Source organism: Anticarsia gemmatalis, chromosome 17, assembly GCF_050436995.1.
Source record: "Anticarsia gemmatalis isolate Benzon Research Colony breed Stoneville strain chromosome 17, ilAntGemm2 primary, whole genome shotgun sequence".
Taxonomy (NCBI): Eukaryota; Metazoa; Arthropoda; class Insecta; order Lepidoptera; family Erebidae; genus Anticarsia; species Anticarsia gemmatalis.
In genome coordinates this window covers 3,062,088-3,084,269 of record NC_134761.1, presented here as the reverse complement: position 1 = coordinate 3,084,269, position 22,182 = coordinate 3,062,088, and the positions used below count along the sequence as shown (strand labels likewise).

Sequence of the window (22,182 nt, the reverse complement as noted above, 5' to 3'; positions counted from 1 at the left end):
GTTAATTTTCAGACAACAGTCGACCCTTTTCAACGTCCGTGGCGTCCAAAACCCCACACTTTTGAAGAGTTTCTCAAAAGTAATCAAATGAATTAATGGTTAATGAGAATGGCAATCAAGAACAAAACGGTAACGCGGACATGCTACGATATAACGACGTGTGTACCATCTGCTGTTGATGGAACATCCATTATAACTTTATTCCTTTTCCCTTATGAACGTGTAATGATTCGGCCATATTTCGGGTGCTTCCGTGTATACGATTTGCACATGCTTTCGTCCAATTGTGTTACATACCTTAATTCCACTTGTGCTAAATTAATTTTGGTTAATTTTGTAATCGACCAGGTTAGTGTGCATTGTTCATTCCGAAGTAAGGCCAAAACATTATAGGGATTTTACTCTGTAAGGTTTCAATAGATTCAGTAGTCAGGGTATATTAAAGACGGTTTATTTCATTGGCCCAAGCGAACTATTATGAACGCTGTGACGTGTGACTAGATGTACTTAACCTAGCCTCATTGATGTAATATAGGTGATGGGAAAAGTTGTAGTGGCAAACTTACCGCCTCGTGTTGGCAGTACGTCGTGTTCCGGCAGAGGTGGTGCGCGGGCGCAGGCTCTGTAGATCCGCTGGCATCTCGTGCACTTCCGGCAGGAAAGCGTCGTCGGTCGATGACGGCACTACACATTGACGACATCATAAGTCATGTGTTTAAATTTTAAGAAACTAATAAGAGTAGTTAGATAAAAAAGGATGGATTGCTATTAATTTCAAAAGAAGGATTTATAAAAAGCCCGGTGAAATACTGTTTTATCTGTTATTTTGCAAACTTAAAATTTGTTATCAATATTAAATATATTATAATAAAAAGCTTTCAAATCACAAATAAATATAAATAATAAAAAAGTTAGGAAATAAAGGGTTATGTGTGCATTATTTACATATGATGTCAACATGTATGTTTGGTTGTAAACCTTTCTTCTCATCACTGGGCTCTGTTCGGTTGCTGTCAGTGGATCTTTGCCTTGCCGGAGTGATAGGAGGTTGGGTCCTCACGACTGTTATGTCTGGACCAGCCACGCTTCCTCCTGAAGATGTTGATATTGAATCTGCTTCTGGTTCCTTCTCGGGAGGCGCTTCGGGTCCTGACTGAACCTGTTCGTCCTAATCAAGATTTTTGAATGTAATAAAATGAAATTTGGAAATAAATTTATGCTTCTAAAGTGTGAAAAAAAGGTCTGAGGATTTTCTCGTAAAATTTTTGATAAAAATATAACTTAAATTAGCTAGTTGAGCTTTACAAAAGCTTTAAAAGTTGAGTTAACATAATAAACAAACATTTAGGCAAAGCTATTTAAAAGCAAAATAATTTACACAGAATGTACAAAAAAGTGATTTTTAAATGCAAATATACGTAATTTGAGAGTACAGAATTCAACTCAAAAAAAAAACTACAGCTTTAATATAAAAACAAGCTAAAATAAAACTGAAAATCTAAATTTTTTACATGATATATATAAAAAAATTGAAATGGATCATCAGGGTGCTGTCCCACACGACACAAAAGCAAATCTTCTGTACTTACTCAAATTTGTATTTATTTTAAAGAAACTACTTTCGTTAGCCAATTACCTATAGTTGTACTAACTGGCTGCCCAAACAAATGTGCTACCAAAACAATTGCGTGCAAATTTGCCAGTCAATAAAAGAGAAATTTATCAAACGTACATTGTAGTGTCGTACGTTTGTTTAGAAATTAAAACTTCTGCATATAATATAGTGCTAGAAAAATGTGTTTGAGCTATAGACGAAATATCGCTGTTATTTCGTCTTGGTGCAAAAATGTCTAATCTTTTGACCACTCAAACTTACTTTGAAACTTGTCTGTTGTAATACTGAACCTTCACCATCGTCCTATCGAAACAGGCAAAGTTAAATCACAAATATAAGAAAAGTACATGGAAAAAGCATTACGTAGTACATTATTTAAAATCAAAAAGCACGTAAGTAATCTTTTTACAAAGACGAATTCGTCTTCTGTATAAAGTAGATATAAATGTAGCTTCCTATCAATAAAGGAATAATTTAAATTGGTTTGGTATTGCTTGGGATTAGAGCGTTCAATCTCTCAAGCTTTATGAGTAAATAAATTGGCAGATTGTTCGGGCAGCGAGGTTAAAGGAGTGCTTACATCGGAGGGTCGCGAGTGCTCGTCCTCCTCCTGCACGGGGCGAACAGCGAAGCGCGCCGCGCCCGTGTCGCTGTCCGACAGCACCTGTCGTCACGTCACACATAGCCACCGAGGTACTTGGTTCAACGACAATCGGAGACCCAACATTTCAAAAAACTACCCTATATCTTTGTACCTATAAATATGTATGTGCTAGTGTCCGACCGAAACCGAAACCGAATTTTGGCAACAGTTCAGATTCGGCCGAAACCGAAACTTCCTTAAAGGATAATTTTTTGAGGGAATAAAAAAAACCGCTTTTATAATCAATAAATTTAAGACAAATGGATAGGAGTCATTAATTTAACGCGCCGATGGCTGATCAAGCCGAAATCTCCCGAATGCACTTTCGGTTTCGGCCGTAGTCCTTCCGGCAGGTTTGTCGTCGAAAACGAAACTAAACCGAAATTTGCGTTACGGCCGTTAAAAAACCGAACATTCGGTCGGACACTAGTATGTCGCAATATAATTTATAAGTTACTCATGACAAGCAATAAATATGTTTTCTTCGACTTCAATAGGGCTGTTCGAAATGAAGTTTCGTGTTTGTATTCCAAAGGTCGACTAATATGGTTGTCATTCAATGATATTGGGAGCAACGAACTTTTATCGTCGCTAAGTTATTTTTCTTTTATATGGCGTAGACCAACAAGTCACGCTGACTGTGCGTCTAGCGACTAACTACATTGTTCGCTGCGAACTTAACATGAATCGTTAATCTTTTGATTAATGTTAAACAATTGTGTGAACAACAAAGAAAACTTACTGAAACAAAATACAATGAAAATTTTCAACTGAAATTTCATTTAAGGTAGCAATTCTCGAGGCGAAGTAGAAGTTGTAAAACAATACCGGGATAGGGTACAATATCACACCGTTTCGAGAAGTTAGCCACACTTGCGTTTAACTTTAAGAAGTTACGAATGCACGGTGGAATTGCTCAAGTTATATTGCTGTAACTTAGACTGCGTGAACGTGGCTCGATGCAGCATATTAATATGATGCATATTACTATGTTGCATATCAACAAGGTGTAAATCTCCGGATGACGTCAAACCAAATACACAGAAGCGGTTGCAGATCGCCAGAATTGATGTTGAGAGCATAATACGCATATTTATGACTCGGATATTCTGTTAGCTCAGTATTTACGGCTGATATTCACACTGAATATTGACAAGGAAACTGCTGTAATTTCCTCTGTGAAAATATTTTGTATTTTGTTGACAACTTTGCCCATGAATTGTTAACTTTACCTATACACTATTGTTAAATAAGTAAGATCTGTTATAAAGGTATTTAATAAATAAAAATGTTTTGGCACAATCAGTATTTATTTGACCGGCAAAGTTGACATTTCGTGGCATAGTTGTCAAGTATTTAGCCAAATTCTGGCAATCTGCATGTTAGGTGGTGACAAAAAGACATTGAATGAAAGACAAAAGTTAAAAATCAGCATCAACGCAAGACATCGATACAGGAACATGCTAAATGAAAAACAAAACGTTGCGGTTAGTGTCCTCAAGCATTCGTGTTGAGTTTAACATCAAACACATAATTAAATACATCAGGTACATTTATCTATTCAACATTTATCAACACATTACATTCAAATAATAGTAATTTTGTATCTTAAAGATTATTGTGTAAAACATTATTAAAAACTATTTTGTTTCTCATATCAAAATTCGAAGTCTTCATTAAAATGTTGCCTAATTCAAAATCAGCCTCTAATCTGAATTATTTCTATGAAGGTCGGGTATCCGTTACTCAAAAGGTTGAGGCTATACGTATTACTTTACAACTAATATTGTAATTTTATCTTTTCTCCTTTCAATTTTACCTACAAACTCCTGAATCTTAACTAAAATCTACACATTTTAAAATGTTTCAAGTCACTCACCTCCGACCTATCACTAGCTGTCCTGAGCCTGTTCCCTCCCGCCTGAAAGGTAGGAGGGGGAGGTCCTAGGGTGTCTGTAGACCCTCGGTTCACCAGTGAGGGGTGTGTGGCCATGAATCGGTGGATTACAGCTAAATGATTCATCGTCTTCTCTGCTACTTCTTCCAACTTTCTTAACCTAAATTCTACACTCTGAAAAGAAAAAAATTATTGGTATTCTGCTAATTTGTGTGCTAGTAGCAGAAAAAGTCGATTTGATTTAATTGTCGAGTATAGGGTTATCAAAAATATTAAATGGAAAACAGTTCAGCTCAGAGAAGCTGAATTGTTTTTCATTCAATATTTTTATTCGTATTAGTGTATTCTTCTAGAGAATCAAAATTTGACGGAAACTATCCGACATAGAAATCCGAACTTCATCAGAAAAAAATGCTATTTGGGTTGATGAATATTATATTTCAGCATTTGAGGTAAAACGTAAAAGCATAAAAGGTTTTTGTTTTTTTACCATAATATATATTGGGGTGTAAAACTAGTTTTAATGTATTTTACAATGTATAGTGATAGTTACCTGCATGGATTGTATTTGGCAATTAGCTTTTTGATTCAAGTCTTCCATTTTCGTCGTGATATGTTCTACCCTATCAGTTGTGTTTCTCACTCTCTCTTCTATAGAATTAGACAACTTCACTTCCTGAAAAAATACAACGCTCATCAGTTAGTCCTATATAAGCATAGAGTTAAGTTTACTTTAACAATCTAAAAGTTACGTAAAAACTTCAAAAAAGATGAAAAACTTATAACTTTGAAAATAACATTGTATTCGAAGAAAATTACACTATATCGAAATACCTCAAAATATTGTTATTTTATTGCTGTGAAATTGATCATTTGTTTTTTATCTTATCCCTTTTGTAAAGAGCAAGTAAATATGTATGACCTTCATAAACGTATTCTTCAGAGAAAATCACCTTTAATCGAAAAAAAAAAACACAAAAAAATATACTCTCTTGTAATTTGACTATCGTAAAATTGATCATTGCAATCCCTTATACCATTTTTTTTGCAACTAGCATCAGTATTCATAAGCGTTACTTACCTGTTCCCTAAAATACCCTTCAACGCATTCTTCCTCGAAATCATACAGCCTCTCCATATCCTCTTTCTCCAAGAACAGCTTCAGTCCGTTATCGTACTGGAATCGTTTGTGCGATACGTTGCGTGTCACCCACTTGCACGTCGCGTAGATGTGACAGAATATTATTATAGGCGGTGGCAACACTGGCTTCTGTTCGTATTCCATCACTACGGTGAACCTTTGAAACATCCATACCTACGAGGTTTGAAAAAAATTTTACTTTTGGTTCCTTTTATCCGCTAAATACCTCACTCAATTGTAAGTTAATGATAGTTCTGTCACGACAAGATACTTTAAGTAGACAATAATTGAATTAAGTTTTATAATTGTGGTTTTTCAGTATTTAGCCAAAAAATTCATATTCGGAAATTGTGGTAATTATTTTTTTATAAAATTATATTTAAAAAACAAATGAATCGGTGCTAATTTTTGGAAATTAGGTGATAAATATATTGAAATTCTATAAAAGTAGCACAACTAAATTCACGTTACAACATCAAACTAAAAGTAAATGTAGTGATTCTGATGTTACCATCAAAAAAGAGTTGTTAGAATCATGAACATAAGTCAATATCGACGACAAAAATGTATTATATCTACTCTTTGTGCAACATTTTCTGAGTCAAATAGGATCAGATGCTTTATAGGCAGTTACGTACGCAACTTCATTGGGTAAAACTGGCTTCTTCATGATTCTAACAAAAAACTAAACAAAAAAAGCAAAATAAAAATAAAAAACCTGATGCGAGACTTCATTGACTTCATTGAATATATTGTTAAAGACAGCGATAAGGAGGTTTATGAGCAAAATGTTCGCGACGAGCAGGTATATGGTCATTGCAATAGGTGTGATCCACCGGCCGGTGACGCACTTGTGGTCTAAATTGTCCATCCCACACACCGGGTCGATATCCCCAGCGAATACCTCGCCGTACAACATGAAGTACGGCTGGAAGAACACCTATGGACAACGGGACAACTAAAATGAGGACTAAATAAAAAAGGATTTAAGGTGTGTCAAATAATAATGGATCAAATGGTATAAAAATAAAGTGAACTAATCTACTTAAATTATCTACTGAAATAAAAGACGATCACTACTAGTGTAATACCGTTCAGTCTGTGCTGTTCTCAACTTCTACACTGTTTTAAAAGACTTACGCCTTTTCTACAGCGTTGAATACCCACAACATTATATCTACGAAGGTTGTGTCACATTTTAGATTGCATAATTATACTTGTATTTTCACACAATCACAAAAACGATGACACAGATCCATCGTCTGATCCCCGGTTTCTGAGTATATGTAACGGTAATTTATTTATTCAACAGCGTTTTTTTCATATGAGTTTTAACGCTATTGAAAAGATAAATTACGACTGCAGAAACAGAGCTAGCAAATCCAAAGTACAGACTGAACTAGAAATAACTAAAAATAAAAGAAAACCAAAAATAACAAAACCTAGTCCAACCAAATGTGAAATACGTAATCAAATCTCGCAACAGGCACTACACAACATCGATTCTACGACATGAAGTTTGTCGCAAACCTGATGCGACACGCCGTTCACTTCAATAAAGATGTTATTAAACACGGCTATGAGAAGGTTCACTAGTAATATGTTCGCGATGAGCAAGTAAACGCTCATGACCACGGGTGGGACCCAGTGGCCCACGCGACACTCCTCGAGGCCAGGCAGGCCACAGGGAGGGGCCATTTGTTCCGCGAACACTTCTCCGTAAAGCATGAAGTATGGTTGGAAGAAAACCTGCAAATGTTAATTGTGTTTGGTCTCGGCTTTTCGTTGGTTGAGAGAAGATCTGTAGATTCGGTTAGTAGTTATTAAAGTCTAGTCAATATTTGTGCAAAGAAATGTTCTTTATAAATTATTAAAAGATATCAGATTCTAAATTATTATGACTGGAGCTCGTTTTGTTTAAATTCCAACAATGTAAACTGTTTCCTATAAGTGCCGTGAGTAGCACATCTTATTTCAATACAAAGTTCAGTAAACAATTAATTTAACACATCAGTCACTAAGAGCACTATCATATTACGTAAAGTATTGACAATCATTATCAAATCTCTTCATCAAAGGAGTAACTGCTAGTCTTTTTCATCACCTTTTAAGTGCACAAAAAACAGCTGCCTCGCGCTGATAAAGACTAAACACATATCTTAATCTTCTAAATCATTCATCATACATCGTCGTTTCTTTAAAATCGTTCTCTTTACTCACATCACAACATATATGAACAGTACTTACTTCTCTGATGAGATACCAGCTGGCTTCCTGTTCAGGGTACAGGATGGCCTGCCGAGCGACTCCGAACGACATTAGCACCACCAGTAATAGCACCACGAAGTATATCATGTTCTTAACCATCTTACCCATCATTGTGACTAGAGGACCTGGCGAATGAATTATGTATTATGAGTAAGTTTTCTTTAGCCCATAAAAGTTCCACTGCTGGGAAAGGTCTCAACGAGGGGAGGTTACGCCTTGAGTCCACCTCGCTGGCTAAGTGCGGGTAAGAGTATATAGGTGTATAAGTAAGTTACTATATCGTAATTAAGTATAGCTGGTAGCCAATCATTTGGTGCGTGGATGGAAAGGTCCTGGGTCTTAAAAACATCTCCAGTGATACGGAAAAAACCCACCAAATACATCTACATAAAAAAAATCTAACTTTTTTGATAGTCAATTTTGAAACCGTGTAAGAAAAGCAAGTTTAGATAAAAAATCAGGACTTAAGAATGAAAGTAGTCATTGGCTGATCGAGAAATCCAACACGAAAAGTTCTGACTTTAAAATAACTGACCTATGTAGTTGATTTTTTTTAATCATATGACAATAAAATATAATCACCCTCTATGATTTAAATGTACGTAATTGTAATGTACACAGGGAGGTATAAAATAAACTCTACATGTATTTCGAGAGGACATTGCACTGCAATATCAAATTGATCCAATTAACAAAATGAAATATTATTGAAGTGAGTGTCGGAAGCGGCTTACAAGCTTACCAGTTTATATTTTGATATTAAATGAAATTGTGAATGAAAAGGGATATGAATGTATAACTATTCAATTAGTATATGGTCACTGATGTAAATTGTAGGTTCAATGACCATACTGTACGATAGAATATAGACACTATGGATATTTTTTTCAGATATGGTTATACTTCCTATATCATTTTTTTTCGAGAAGCTCAAAGAAATCTACTACTTAGATAAAAAATCAACTTAATTTCGATATTGGAACATAGAATCGGCTACTCTTGATAAAAAATAAGCTTCTGGATTCGTCATAAAGGTATAATACAATATGAAACCTTATTAGAATAATGTGAATTGATCATAATACTGAAAAAAAAAACTCATATCAGTATGAGTAAGTACTAAGTAGTTTTAAAGTTTTCTAAGTAGTTATTTAGAAGTATATAAGTATGTTTATCAGTTATTTGGTTACCATAGTACAAGCTCTGCTTAGTTTGGAATCAAATGACCGTGTGTGAAGTTGTCCAACGATACAACGATATTAAAGAAAACCTCTGGCTGACTTTTAGGATACCATTCCGTAGTAATATTAAAGAATGTAATATTATGTTTATCTTACCTAAGTACTTATTAACTCCCAATATATTCAATATCCTTAAGTACCAGTAAATGATATTGACGCAATAGATGACCCTGCCGACGTCCATGGAGCCTGACCGCAGCCTGAGAGTCAGGCCCACCAGGAAGAATATGATAAACCCTGCGTCGTACGTGTTCCACAGGTTCCATGCCCATACGCTGAACTTATGTCTGAAATATAACACGATAATTAATTTTTAATATCTAAAAATTTTGGCTTAAAATATGTTAAACTAAGTAGTATCGAATAATAAACCATTTTGTTATTTCGGTCTAATTAAAAGAAACCCTGTTAATTACTAGCAAGTGATTCTTTTTAAAAATGAACTGACTCAATTTGTAGACTTGACTGACTTGAACTGACAAGCCAAATAGGTACTTCGCCTTTAAAAAAACTAGTTTGTCATAATGCAAGTCAAAACAAAACGTACAATACGAACCTTCAAATTACAATAAACAATGATTTAAATCTATAAATATTCATTTAAATTACTTAAATAGTATTAATCTATAGAATGAACATTTTTATTCAAATAACTAGGGTCTAAATCAATCAGAAACTTGTTAGCTAGATATTCAATTTCTATTGGCGCCGGGATTAACAACTGTATAGATACCAAATTGGATTCCTTCTCATAAAACCCTAGTAAAACCTGCTGATTTATTTGGAATCTCCACTTTTAGATTTAGATTTATTAAGCTCTATAATTAAAGTGAGATTAAATTACATGAAACTATATAAAATTAGGCCCTAAAAACGAGCCTTAGTTTCTTGCCGTTTCTTTCCAAAAGCTGTAGCAATTCCGGAACGATAAACTACTTATTGTATTACTTCTGGGCAATGGTCTTCTCAGGAAAGACCTTACCTTGAGTCAGTCAATTTACGACCAGTGTGATCTGCGCGGTAACGTCAGGTAACCCAAAGTAAAATGCATGTTCACAGATACATGTAGCACGATTCTGTACAGTCGGTACTGTCGAGTATAGAAAGTGTGGCATTCAAAATATGTTGCCAAAATAGTTGCTACGACGCCCGCTAGAGGCGCTGATTAGATTTTCATAAACAAATTTCGATAGCTAGCCGGTTGTCGGTAGTCGATAGTGGCAGAGAATCAAGCTACAGAAAAGTGAAAAGTTATGATAGTTATTATCGTATTAATGTTTAGTTAAATTATAATCACGTTAGTGTTCAAAACAGATGCTCTTTATTGAAAAGCAGTATAATCAGAGTGTATTGTTGCATGCCGGTTGTGGATTAGCCTACTAATTTGCAAATAGAATACTAATTCCCCCGTCCGGTAATGATTAATCACATTGTCATGCGGATTGATGAAAGGGTTATTTCAATCTGATTATACGCGCAATTAGAACACGTATTAAACAAACTGAAATTGGATTAAATAAATAGATAAACATAAAATCTAAAGTTAGGCTTGACAGTTTCATAATTATGTTGTTGTACTTCGAATTTAATTCGCGAAACGTCTTAGGGATTGTGGTGTTTGTGTTTCTGTACGAAACTAGTTTTTATTAATAGTTGACTTTCCGGGTACTATGTTAACCTAGTGATTGTTTGGAGTTTGTGTTTTGTGTTAATAATTTGGCATACTGTAGACCTCATATATGTAGATCTGTCAATGCTTTTACCGCGCTAAATAACGACATATCTAAAAATTAGGTAGAAACACTATTTTTGTAAATAACTGCACACTGAAATAAGTAACACAGATACTGATAATAGAGAGTTAAAGACTAGACAAGATCAAATAAAAAAAATGTGTCAAACTCTCTCGTTAATTTTAACTAATACTTTATCTTGGGGTGTAACGTTAATGTAACAAAATAAATAGATAAGTAAGTAATATCATCCTATACTTTTTCGCACACCATTAAGTTTAAAGCAGCTCTCAATTCTGAGTCCGCAAATATTTCCTCGACAGATAATTAATAGTCGTATACCGGAATAAATGATGATTTATGATTCTCGTTGATTGAGACGAAGGGACGTCATAGAAAGTTGTTGATTATTCAAATATAAACCACTCTGGTTAATAAACCGTGGAAATGTCTCGTTATTTATCTTGTAAGTGTTTTTAAAGAATAGTAGAGCGAAATTAATGTTAAATGTATTTTTAACTGTAAATTAATTTAATTGTTTTCACCTTTAAAACATTGTTAATGTTATAACTATTCGAATTACAATATCAAATTATTACATACTTTTAAAAACACCAGTTTTTATGATAGTTATAAGTTTGATAATCTATGAAAATACATTAAGTATAATTCGATTTTAAGATACAGCAGATTTAAATCCAAACACATTCGAATACACGCTCTACTTTGCATTTCATAAAAGGTACGGAAAACTAGATCTTGAAAAAGAAATGGCAAGAAACAAACGGCTCAATATTGAACTTTATATAAAAATCTAGCTCTGTATTTCTAATTTCCAATAAATAATCACACCACTAATAAATACCAGCATTATATTAATTTCTAAAGGTACATTATTAAGAAGCAACATGTACGAATATGACTTATAAACTATCTTAGTTAAAGGCGTCGTATTCTATAAAATTTATGAGCACACTTAAGATCTAATAACTTACTTAATAGCAACAGGTTCGGACGTAATAATTTCCCTTATCTTTTCACATAAGAAGGTTAATATATAACATATAGAATATATCTCGGGCCAAGACGGCGTCGGGTCCATCTTGACTAATACTGTATAAGTGAACATCAATAGGAACAATATGTAGGCAATCTGAAACAAACAACAAACACATTAGTGAACAAATAAAATATTTAGGGTTTCATCGACATTGGTTTATTGAGAAAAGTTTTATTCGTTTTTACCGGTAAACATCGATTGTAGTGACGGATTTAATCTAGTTCATATTTCTGTACTAAATACTTTAAATAGGAAAGTCTGTCTGATACGATTTAACGCCTAAATCGTTTGACCGATTTTGATGACTGAAATAGGAGCTAAAGCCAGCTAGTTAATTCATTAAATAGTGTTTTAATCACTAATTGTAGTGTCTGATTAAATTAAAGGGGCGTCGTAAAACCTCTTAAAGTAGATTTATTTCAAAACGATCCGAAGACCTACAAACGGTAGGTGTTTAATATCATTCGTTAAGCTACGTAGTCTACCGCTAATGTAAAGTCTCGCAGGGGATTATAAAGTACTGAAACCGATGATAGTCACCACGAATCGTTCGGAAAGAATTTAAGTATAATTCTGTAAATTCAAATAAATTGTGATCAAACTTCGTAGCATTATTTTTTGTTCCAGTGGTTTGATCTAAAACAAATTTGAAGTTATTTTTTATTGAAAGGAGATTATCGTAAAAACGTTTTGCGGTAAGTACCTATTTTGAAATATTCGAAAAGCAGGCCAAATGTAAGAATCTTCTGAAAAGACGAGCAATTATTTTGAAAAGATAATATTTATCCATTCAGAACTATCCTCCAAGCAAAACAGCTTCAGTAGTTCGTTAAACGAACTTAGTTCAAGACTTTATACAAAGTTAAGCAACATTTTCATTGTCGTCTCTTCTCAGTTTTGACGATGAAACTAAAGTATTGTTTGTTTTTATTGTTTGTTCGTACAATAACATGCCATTTGCTAACTTGATTAATGTCTGTACTTTAGTTCGTAACGGCACGAAATAACTTGTTTTTACCGTTTCTTGTACTGTAGTTAATAGTTTCACTGAGTTATTTTTGTATTTCTTGTAATTTTTATAACACGATATTGTTGGACTTTATTTCTGTATTAAATTCGGGAAGGGTAGAATTTTTAATACGATACTAGAAAGATCAACAAGGCTGCTGAAAGGTCTTCAGTTTTATCATAGGGAACTGCAAACTGATTTATTTATCTTTCCAAAGTTTTATACAGTACAATGTAACATAACATTACGTAACACCTAAATATATATCAAACTAGCTGACCCGGGCAGCTCCGCTCACGCTTTTTTTTATCTTTTTTTGTCCCGGGGTAAAAAGTAGTCTATGTCCTTTCTTGGGTATCAAAATATCTGTAAATTTCATGCAAATTGGTTCAGAACTTTAGGCGTAATTGAGTAACAGACAGACAGACAGAGTTACTTTCGCATTTATAATATTAAAGAATGGATAGAATGGATTTTTGTAAGGGTTTCCGAAATAAAAACATAAGTCAAAATTAACCCCTTTTCGACCCCTTTTGCTATCAAGCACACCGAATTATAAACCATTACAATCAGATCAACAAACAAAAAGTATTATCATTAACAAAACAAACGCAATTTATTTCCATTAGTCCATCAACTAACTTTTATGCCCATTTTTTACGTGAAACTTTCAATTATCATGAGTTGAAATGCTATCAGTGGAGGTAAAAGGTTAATATCGATTATCATTTAGCGGCGCATGTCATAATACCGGGGAATATTGCAGTAGGTATTATAGATAACTACTCGGCCCGCTGGCTGTTTGATTTCACTATTGTTGGGATAAAATGGTTGGATATTATAGCAGTAATGATTAATTGATTGTTTGGGATTGGGAGGATAATATCTTGTTGAAAGTAATGTTAATAAAATATTGCTTTTATAATTTGGAAACAGCAATTTGGCGCAATATTTTTGTCTGGCATCAATATGTCATACTTCTGAGTCGAAAGAGGCATAATTTTGTTTGGAATGTAACAACGGTAAAGTACTTTTTACAATAATTTTACATTTAAAAATTAACGTTTCAACGATTTAGATATATTATTGTCAGATTTGTCAATTGTCATTAAAATCAGGCAAAACATCAAAAGATATTCGCAAAAGTTATGAAAAGATTAAAAAACCGTCTCTTAATGTATGTAATTTCAGTTCGGGCCAATATTATCTTTGAACTGTTAATACGCAGTTGGCCTACTTAATAAGAGAACTTGATGAAACTGTCACAGGAATAATACTACAAAAAGGAAGCGCTGTAATTAAACGTCCATCGTATTCAGTGGGAATGCAATTTGGACGTTACCTATTAAGTAAATTGCAATTTCAAAGTCTGTAGGTGACACTATTAAGAATTCATTCGCTGTTCGCTGAGACGACGACAGTCTGAATAAAACGCAAAAGTAATTCACTTTAACGGGACAAATTGGGACTGTAATTAAAATAATGAAATTCACTGCATGTTGTATAGTTTTACGGTGTACAATTATTTGTTTCTGTAGTAAACTTTTGGGGTAAACTAGGTCAGAAACATTTGTGAGATTGTGAAACTTCAGACTGACATAGTTAAAAAAATTTTGTATGATTTTAAACTATACATAGTCCAAGAGCTTTGTTAATCACAGTCGAATTTTCTTACTCTTTTTAAGGCATTAAATTGGCATGTTTACAAAAACCTATCATAAATCATTATTTAGATTTAGTAGAAGGGAGGACATCCTTTAAAAACCATGACTTTCATAACGAACAAAGAAATTAAAACCATCTAGAAAAGCAAGAACAGAAATAATGATGAAAATTATATTATTACCACAAAATTATGTAGGGTAGTCGGAAATTTTCCCAACGACAATTATTCCCGGGTGTGGGAGTAATGGAACCTTTTCTTTGGGTTATAATAGGATATGGGATTTCGTAGAAGAACCTTATGACCGCGCACAAATTATGGATTCGTTATATTTCCTATTGTTGTTTAAATTATACCACGCTTTTTCCTGTAATAATGTTTTGGTAATGACGTATACGATTAGAAGTTATTGTGTGGTGACCGGGTTAGGGCTTTTTGTGTGAACGTGATATGAGAAAGTTTAAATTAGGCTATTAAGGAGGAAATTACTATGGGGATATTATTATTGTAGTAATTGTTGAGACTGTTTTGAAAAAGTCGCTAATTGTTTGTTTATGTTGACGTGTTCATTGTGTTGTCTCATTTACTCACATGGTAAATTGTATACTTATATATTAGAATAAATGAGACAGATACACATAAGCATATAAAAAGCGAAGTGTCATAATTACAGCGCACTGAAACAAAATAATTACGACAAAATTACCAATCTGTATTTATTTTTGTCAATTAACGTTTAATCAACTTCGGTATAAAATCATAAAATCCTTTTAATTAAAATTTAAGCTCTCAAAAAAATATTTTAAATGAAAATTGAATATTTTAAGGGTCCAATTACTGCACCGCGTATACAGCGTGTTCACAAACAACGTGTATTGTCCGCGACTGTTTATTGTTGAAAGTTTAATTGCGAGCCCTTTGCAACACCCTTTGTATAGTCGTTGTTTATATGTGCCCTTTGTAACTCACAACTCAGTTTGTTTATATATTCTGTTATAATTGTACACTGCATATAAAAACTCGCCTAATTAACGTCTTATTTATAGCCACTCAAACGTCCAATGGATACTATAGTATCCAAAATTAAATTACAATACTATGGACGTTTTCATTTTTATCCTATTGAATAACATTAATTTATCAGTTTATTATTTGCTATACGATTTGATTTCATGAGTCCGTTTCAATAGTATTAAAATTGGAGTACAACAGATTTCGATTTCATCATCTTCTGCTAATAACAAGTAAATCTTTATAAGAGGAATGTAACTCACCGAATCGGCCCAGAATTTAGTGATGGGCGCAGTGAAGAACTCGTATATCTTCTTCCTGAGCCTGAGCGGCCTCATGCGCTTGTCTTGCTCCGCGTGGTGCTCCGGCAGCTCCCTGTAGGTGGGTTCCCACCCTATTTTACCAACTTTCCCGTTCTGATCGACACGAGTTTCGCATTCGGCCCCTGAGCCAATCAACGCCTGCTTGAGTCCAGACAAAATCGTATCAAAGTCACAACAATATGTTCACATAGTAATAAAATACAAGACTTTATAAAGAAATAACATTCACTGTAAGCTCGACAGTTAATAGTGGCAAAGATCGAACATTGGCGGCGTCATTCCTCCAGAGCAGCCCGAGATGACGACAGTCATGATGACACGTTAGTACAAGAGACAAGGCGCAAGCATGACAGTAAGCGGATTCATAATAACAACGCAAACAGGATTCAAAGCCGACGACATCACATTTACGTGTACAGCCGACGTTACAAGCTTAGTTTTAATAAAATCATCCACAACTTGACAATATAGAATAGACGTAAAATAATCGTACACGGTAAAGCGTAGAACGTACGCTAGCAAGTATAAAATATCTCTGAAATATTGAAACGACAGCTTGAGATAAGAATAAAGATAATAACAAACTCTAACTACGGTCCACATCGACGCAAATTGAACTTCGTATATAGGTATGGAAAATTTTATTGTCACCGTTTTAGCTTCACCTCGGATTTATTTTAATTAAAAGCCATTTTAATTAGTGTCGTCATTATATTTTACGGGCTCGTAAACCGCTGCAAAAGTTTGTAATTTTCAAAGCAACAAGATTCTTTAGAATTCTTTTCTCATTACGATTTTAATATCGATGCTTCAGAGTAAATTAGAAGGAGGTCGTAAATTGAGCTTCTTTAGAGGGTCGTCGCGTACGTGGAGTGGTAAAATTCAAGGTGAGCTATAAACGAATGACGTGGCCCATAAAGACGGGGCGTACAGACAGTAAAGAGGGTGTACTGAGATGCTGAAAGATACGGAGCGCCACGGAAGCCTACTTTCACGCAAAGCTATCGACGGATCGCTCAACAAAAATGTCCTTATTGTGTATATGTGCACTTGATGTAATACGAACACAAGAGTTGTACGATCACGTGTTAAGTGTATAAGATTTGACAATCGACTCTGGAAGTATGATCGCGATTTTTATTCTGTTTTCAGCTACACAGGAAAGGTTGTGCAAAGTCCGTGTTAAGTGTAGCTACGACTACTTCAGACGAGTGTCGGTTGAGTTACAACTAATGTGTGACACATTAGTGCATCAGTGTTTGTGTTCGTATCACAGGAGACCTAGGAAAGGCTCACGGCCGCGGCTACCTTCGCAGTTTTACTCGGTTGTCCGGGCGGTATTATCTTCTTGATAGATAGCGTACGCCTTTTCACAACGCCAACCTACATACGCAACAAATATTTTATTCTACATAATATTCAAGCATTTTGTGGATCATTATGAGATGCTCTTGCGTCGGAAGCAAATATGGGATGAGCACACACAACTCCCGTCACCAGTGATTTGATGTATCTTCATTTCTTTCAGGACGCCGAATGGAAATATGTTTCTATCCAGCTCTCGTCCCTTTCGAAATATTCAGACACCTCTCGGGGTATGAAATTAGTTTGAAGAGTTCTCAGAAAGTTTTTCACTCACATTCCAAGGCTAATAAGATAACTTTCAACATGTTTATTTATTAAAACTTGTAGATTTGGGGTCCTGTTGATATAAATATGTATTATGTGATTGAACTGTGGGTATTCTATTGGCGTGATATTTCCCAAGTGACAAGCTAGATGGCGAGCAACCAAACAGAAGCTTACCTCGGCGTCGTTGGGGTCCTTGGTGCTGCGGTCGTCCTCGATGCTCTCGTTCTCGAGGTGCTCCTCCTCGGTCTGCGGCATCAGCTGCAGTTCCTCCTTCGACTTGAACTCCAGTTGGAGAATGTACAGCGGACACAGCAGGCTCAGAATTACCTTGACACACCACGACAAAGCCGATGTGGCAACGGAAACGCTCGACGATGCTAACTCACTTTGACTTAAGCGGTACATGCTATGTTTCTAGTTGAAACGGGGTTCGACGCCGATTATGTGCAAGTGAGATAGCGAATTAATACCCAGTGTGTATGTCCATGAGTCGGTCAAATATCTCATCACTAGAAGAGTAAACGACACATACATAGAAGTAACGTCAGACTTGCATAAATCGGCGTCTTCGACAAGGTGCATGCGAATTTCTCAAATGATTATAATATATAAAGCGACTCATTGACACACAGACATCGAATATCTTTACATCGAGTTCATCGTCTGTTATCGTCTAAGTTATTGTCTAACATCGAAATCTACTGATCGTGCCCTGATACTACTAACAAGGGAGACGTGTTTATATTTATGTCACACACACATACAACGGGTATCTTTAATAAGCTATATTTAGCGAACAGTACCTCGATTCTGTACATTCGATACTAACGTCACGCTATCGAATACCATACATTATTATCGAGCTACTCGTTAGGAAACCGGCAGCAATCCGGCAGAGAATCGCGACCTATCGAGTATCGAAAACTTGACATTTAAAGTGAGAAAAAGGTTCGTTCTGAAAATTTGTTCTTTAAATTAAATTTTATTGGTAATAATTGTGTATAAACTAATTTTAAATATATTATATAGTGGATAAAAAATAATCATGAAAGGTATTATTCTCATAAATAATAATTATAGTCTGCTTTAAGCGGTATTAGTAAAAATAAGTCAATTATATAAAAATATCAAAATGAATGTTGTTCAACGAAACTTTATCAACACAAAAAAAGAATCAGCGTCTTTTTTTTTCTACGTTGAAGCAGGCAAAGGAGACAATACCTTTTCAGCCACGTTGGCCTTGTCTTCCTAAAATTATCTAAAATAGTATATTTAAATAATTTATTAAAATTAAAAATGGAAAGAATATTTTATTTCGAAATTCGAATTTCGAATTGCCGCTAAGTGCCCGCCAGCAAAAAAAAAATATATTTGATTTTATTTTATTTTAATGTTTGGTGGAAAATGGCGCCATTGAAGAACATAGTTGTTGCGAAAATCCGCTAGGGGCGCTGATCAATTTTTCATACAAAATTTTTCGATAGCGAGTCGGTAGTCGATACTCGATAGTTGTACAGAATCGCGGTTCAGGTCGACATCTATAGCTAGATCTCTACTTTCTATGGGTACACGTCTCCTTCGTTTTCGCTTCCAAGAATGTGCGTATAATAAGTCTGTGCGTTAATAAGATGAACGTCTAAAAGAAAAAGAGACAGAGATATGTATTTCGAACATAATTACTTTGAGGTTGGTGTTCTTTCTCGTTCTAAGGCCACCCATCCAGAGGTCGGCGAGGATGATCTGTGAGCAGGGGTGTGCGAGGAGGGCGCGGTGGTTGGCGGCGACGGCGAGGCTGAGGCAAGTCTGTCCTGACCAGTTCTGTAGTTCACATGTGAGCAGTTGTTGGGCCTGGTCGTCGTCTTGACGGTAGCAGTAGTCGAGGAGTTCCAAAGCTAGGGAAACAAATGAATTTTAAAGTAAGTTCTATTGTCTACAGAAATCTTACCAAAAAGCGCCAAAACGTTGAAATGAATTTTAATAATACTTTAGACCACTTTAATTCAACAATTAGTGTCACACACAAGTTTAATTAGCATCAAAAGAATTTTAGAATTTTTAGAATTTTTTTTTAAAAAGACAACTCCCGCACTAAGAATTGCTCTTGTGTCGCGGGGACTTTTACAAACATACAAACAACGGACACCAAGCACAACCAGACCCGAAACAATTATTTGTGGATCGCACAAATAATTGTCCCGTGTGGGAATCGAACCCACGACCTCCCGTTGCAGTGGTATCGGCGTGGCGACCTAAACCACTGCGCCACGGAGGCAGTCGATCGATCTATTGCAGATGATTAAAAGGACGCAGAAGTACCCAAAAGCAATTGAAAACATACAAAAGTAATGAATAAACCTATTCAGTTGGATTCAAAACTGTCTTATAAATAAGAAAATATAAAGTAAAACCTAGAGCTATTCTCTCTCATCTGCTTTAGTTCCTAAGCGGTATTCCATTAAGCGAGTACTTTGTATGTAAAATGACATTGGTGGTTGTTCAATGACTACCAAGTAAATCGAGTTACTTGTGAATAGATGCGCCCTTTTATAGGAGCCTCGTCAATGGATTATAGGTGCGCTACTTAAGTTGATAAAGACTTAATACTATCGTTTAAATAATGTATTTGTTTGTTTTTTATTTCGTAAGGATTAGAAATTAGGACAAATGGGTAAAAAGAAAAGGCTCATGGGTTAATAGAAATAAGCTCGCCCTCTATTACATGGGACTGAAATTTTGAATGGCGAATATAAGATATGTATGTAGTATTAAGTGACCCGTGGCTTACCTGTGAATGTAGTCTTACTAAATTTTAATGCTTATTTTGAAAATTACAAAGCCACCACCATAACGTTATAAAAATTATGTCTATCTGTTTTTGTTAATACAGCTCAGCGGGCTTATCACGTATCTCAGTTGACAGCTAGTGTACGTCAAAATGATGGTCACTATTCAGTACATTGCTGCTTTGACATAACGTATTCATTACTATGATCTAAGGGAGAAAACAATGTTCTGCATAGTGGCTTTCAAATTTTTGACAACTGAGATACGTGATAGGCCCCCAGAACATACTAAGATGAAATTTGCCAAGATAGACCGCTGGGAATAACCATACTTTTTAAAATGTTCACGTGTATTTAACCGTAGGTAAAATTTTGTCTCTAAATTCTATTGAGCCTAGTGGAAAATAGATAATAGCAACTTCTTATTCTACATACATTGAATAAATATAAAGAAAGCTTATTTCTTAATATAAAACACTAAAAGCCTAGCCTTAAAACAAAGACATAAATGAAAAGTTTCTAATATACGAGGTGTGATGTCAGCACGTGTAGTTTTACGACGCCATTAACTTTATTACAACTTGCAGAATTAAGTGGACGAATGTTCCTTGTTCAGTTAAACTTTTATACTTAACATGATATTTAATGAGTTTTAAATGTTCACATATTATCGCTTGTTAAATCAAAATCAAATCATTTATTCATTTAGGTCAAACATTGACACTTATGATAGTCGTTACAATTACTGAATCTGCCAATAGCTCGGAAAGGGAGTAGAGCCTTATGAGAAGATAAATATGATGACTTAAAATACACGACTTTTTAAGGCTGTAGCTCAGTTTTGTAGGATGTTTCAGACTGCTACTAAATTTTGAACAAAGATTGTGATGTAGATAAGCTTTTTTTGATTGTGTATGAAATAAATTGTCCTGAAACCTGTTTTTTGACGAATTGCGTATTTACATAGTGTCTGTAAGTCGTTTTAAGCGATTGGATAAGATTAAAAACTGATTCTCCAAATAACATATGGGAATATAATAAATATAATATGGGATTAATATACTTAAAGAAAAATATCTGTTAGTCAAAAGGCAGTTGCTTATATAAATGCCCATATAAAAAAGTAATTTATATATTTTTACATAATTGAAATTTAGGTCCAAATTATCTACTTGGGTCTGACTTTCTCATGTTTTCCTAAGTTTAGTTTTTTAATGATGTTTAAATATAGGTAAGTTATTTTAACTTATTACTTTCGTTTCTACCTTTACTTGTCGATTAATTCAAGTTTGATCATAATCGAGCGATGGAACTTTTCCAAAGTTTTAATAGAAATTGGTCGTAAAACGAAATGTGACCAAAACTTTGACGATAATCGAAACTTGATCGGATATTATTTTGGATTTATTTTTATAATACACTGGATTTGAATATTTATTAAAATTAGTTGTTTTACTTATTTATTTACGCTTCCTGTAAATACATTTCACCAAGCGGACTTAATGCCGGGGCATTCTCTCTCAAGCAACCTATGGGTGAAGTAGATAATCTATTCTCACGTTAGTCTAAGTGAAATAAAGATTGCTGTTTAGTAAACAATTAATGATACTTAAATAAAACTACACATTTTGTATTTTCAATAACTGCCAGTTAAGATATCACAACTCAACCACTATAAATAACATCGCAAGAAGCTTTTTAAACATAATTATATAAATCCACGCAGACTGCACTGCAAAAACTTTAAAATAAACTTTAAAAAGAATTTTTATTACCTCTACCTAACTAGCGAACGTCTACAGACTCATTTCGACAGGAACAAGCCGTAAAACTAAAGTCTAAGCTAAGTCTTAACCCTAAACCAGAGTTTTATGTTATGTTCCACCTGCTCTTATAAACGTTTGAAGTACCTATAATACTCGTATAAGACTCTTTACAATGTGCTTCTGAAATTCTGACAGTCATTATACTCAATGAAACATGTAAACAGTTTACGCGATAAAAAAAATTGTAATATCTTTTAATATGAATTTAAAAAATATATTATTTTTTATATAGCTTCGTATTCTCATTGATTTTCCTAAACATCAATGACTATTATGTTAATTTAAGACTTGGTTACTTTATTGAATAACCAGAAAACTTAGCCAGTTAGAAGAAAGC

General features: G+C 34.5%; 1 protein-coding gene across 7 annotated transcripts in view; it reads right to left on the bottom strand.

The window, feature by feature from the left end:
• Trpm (transient receptor potential cation channel, subfamily M) overlaps positions 1 to 22,182 on the bottom strand; it is a 274,621-nt gene that overhangs the window by 8,301 nt on the left and 244,138 nt on the right. For 2 of the 7 annotated variants that reach the window (XM_076125474.1, XM_076125475.1), the window contains 14 exons: positions 18,917 to 19,128; positions 17,411 to 17,563; positions 15,545 to 15,742; positions 11,534 to 11,691; positions 8,902 to 9,092; positions 7,544 to 7,689; positions 6,827 to 7,045; positions 5,237 to 5,470; positions 4,709 to 4,831; positions 4,138 to 4,329; positions 2,196 to 2,279; positions 1,877 to 1,918; positions 946 to 1,168; positions 567 to 684 (listed from right to left, as the gene is read on the bottom strand). In XM_076125474.1, the coding sequence (XP_075981589.1) occupies positions 567 to 684; positions 946 to 1,168; positions 1,877 to 1,918; positions 2,196 to 2,279; positions 4,138 to 4,329; positions 4,709 to 4,831; positions 5,237 to 5,470; positions 6,827 to 7,045; positions 7,544 to 7,689; positions 8,902 to 9,092; positions 11,534 to 11,691; positions 15,545 to 15,742; positions 17,411 to 17,563; positions 18,917 to 19,128 (2,293 nt within the window). Of the gene's footprint in view, positions 1 to 566; positions 685 to 945; positions 1,169 to 1,876; positions 1,919 to 2,195; positions 2,280 to 4,137; positions 4,330 to 4,708; positions 4,832 to 5,236; positions 5,471 to 6,014; positions 6,237 to 6,826; positions 7,046 to 7,543; positions 7,690 to 8,901; positions 9,093 to 11,533; positions 11,692 to 15,544; positions 15,746 to 16,912; positions 16,988 to 17,410; positions 17,564 to 18,916; positions 19,129 to 22,182 lie in introns of all 7 variants that reach the window. The other 5 variants (XM_076125470.1, XM_076125473.1, XM_076125471.1 and 2 more) reach the window with 5 other exon arrangements.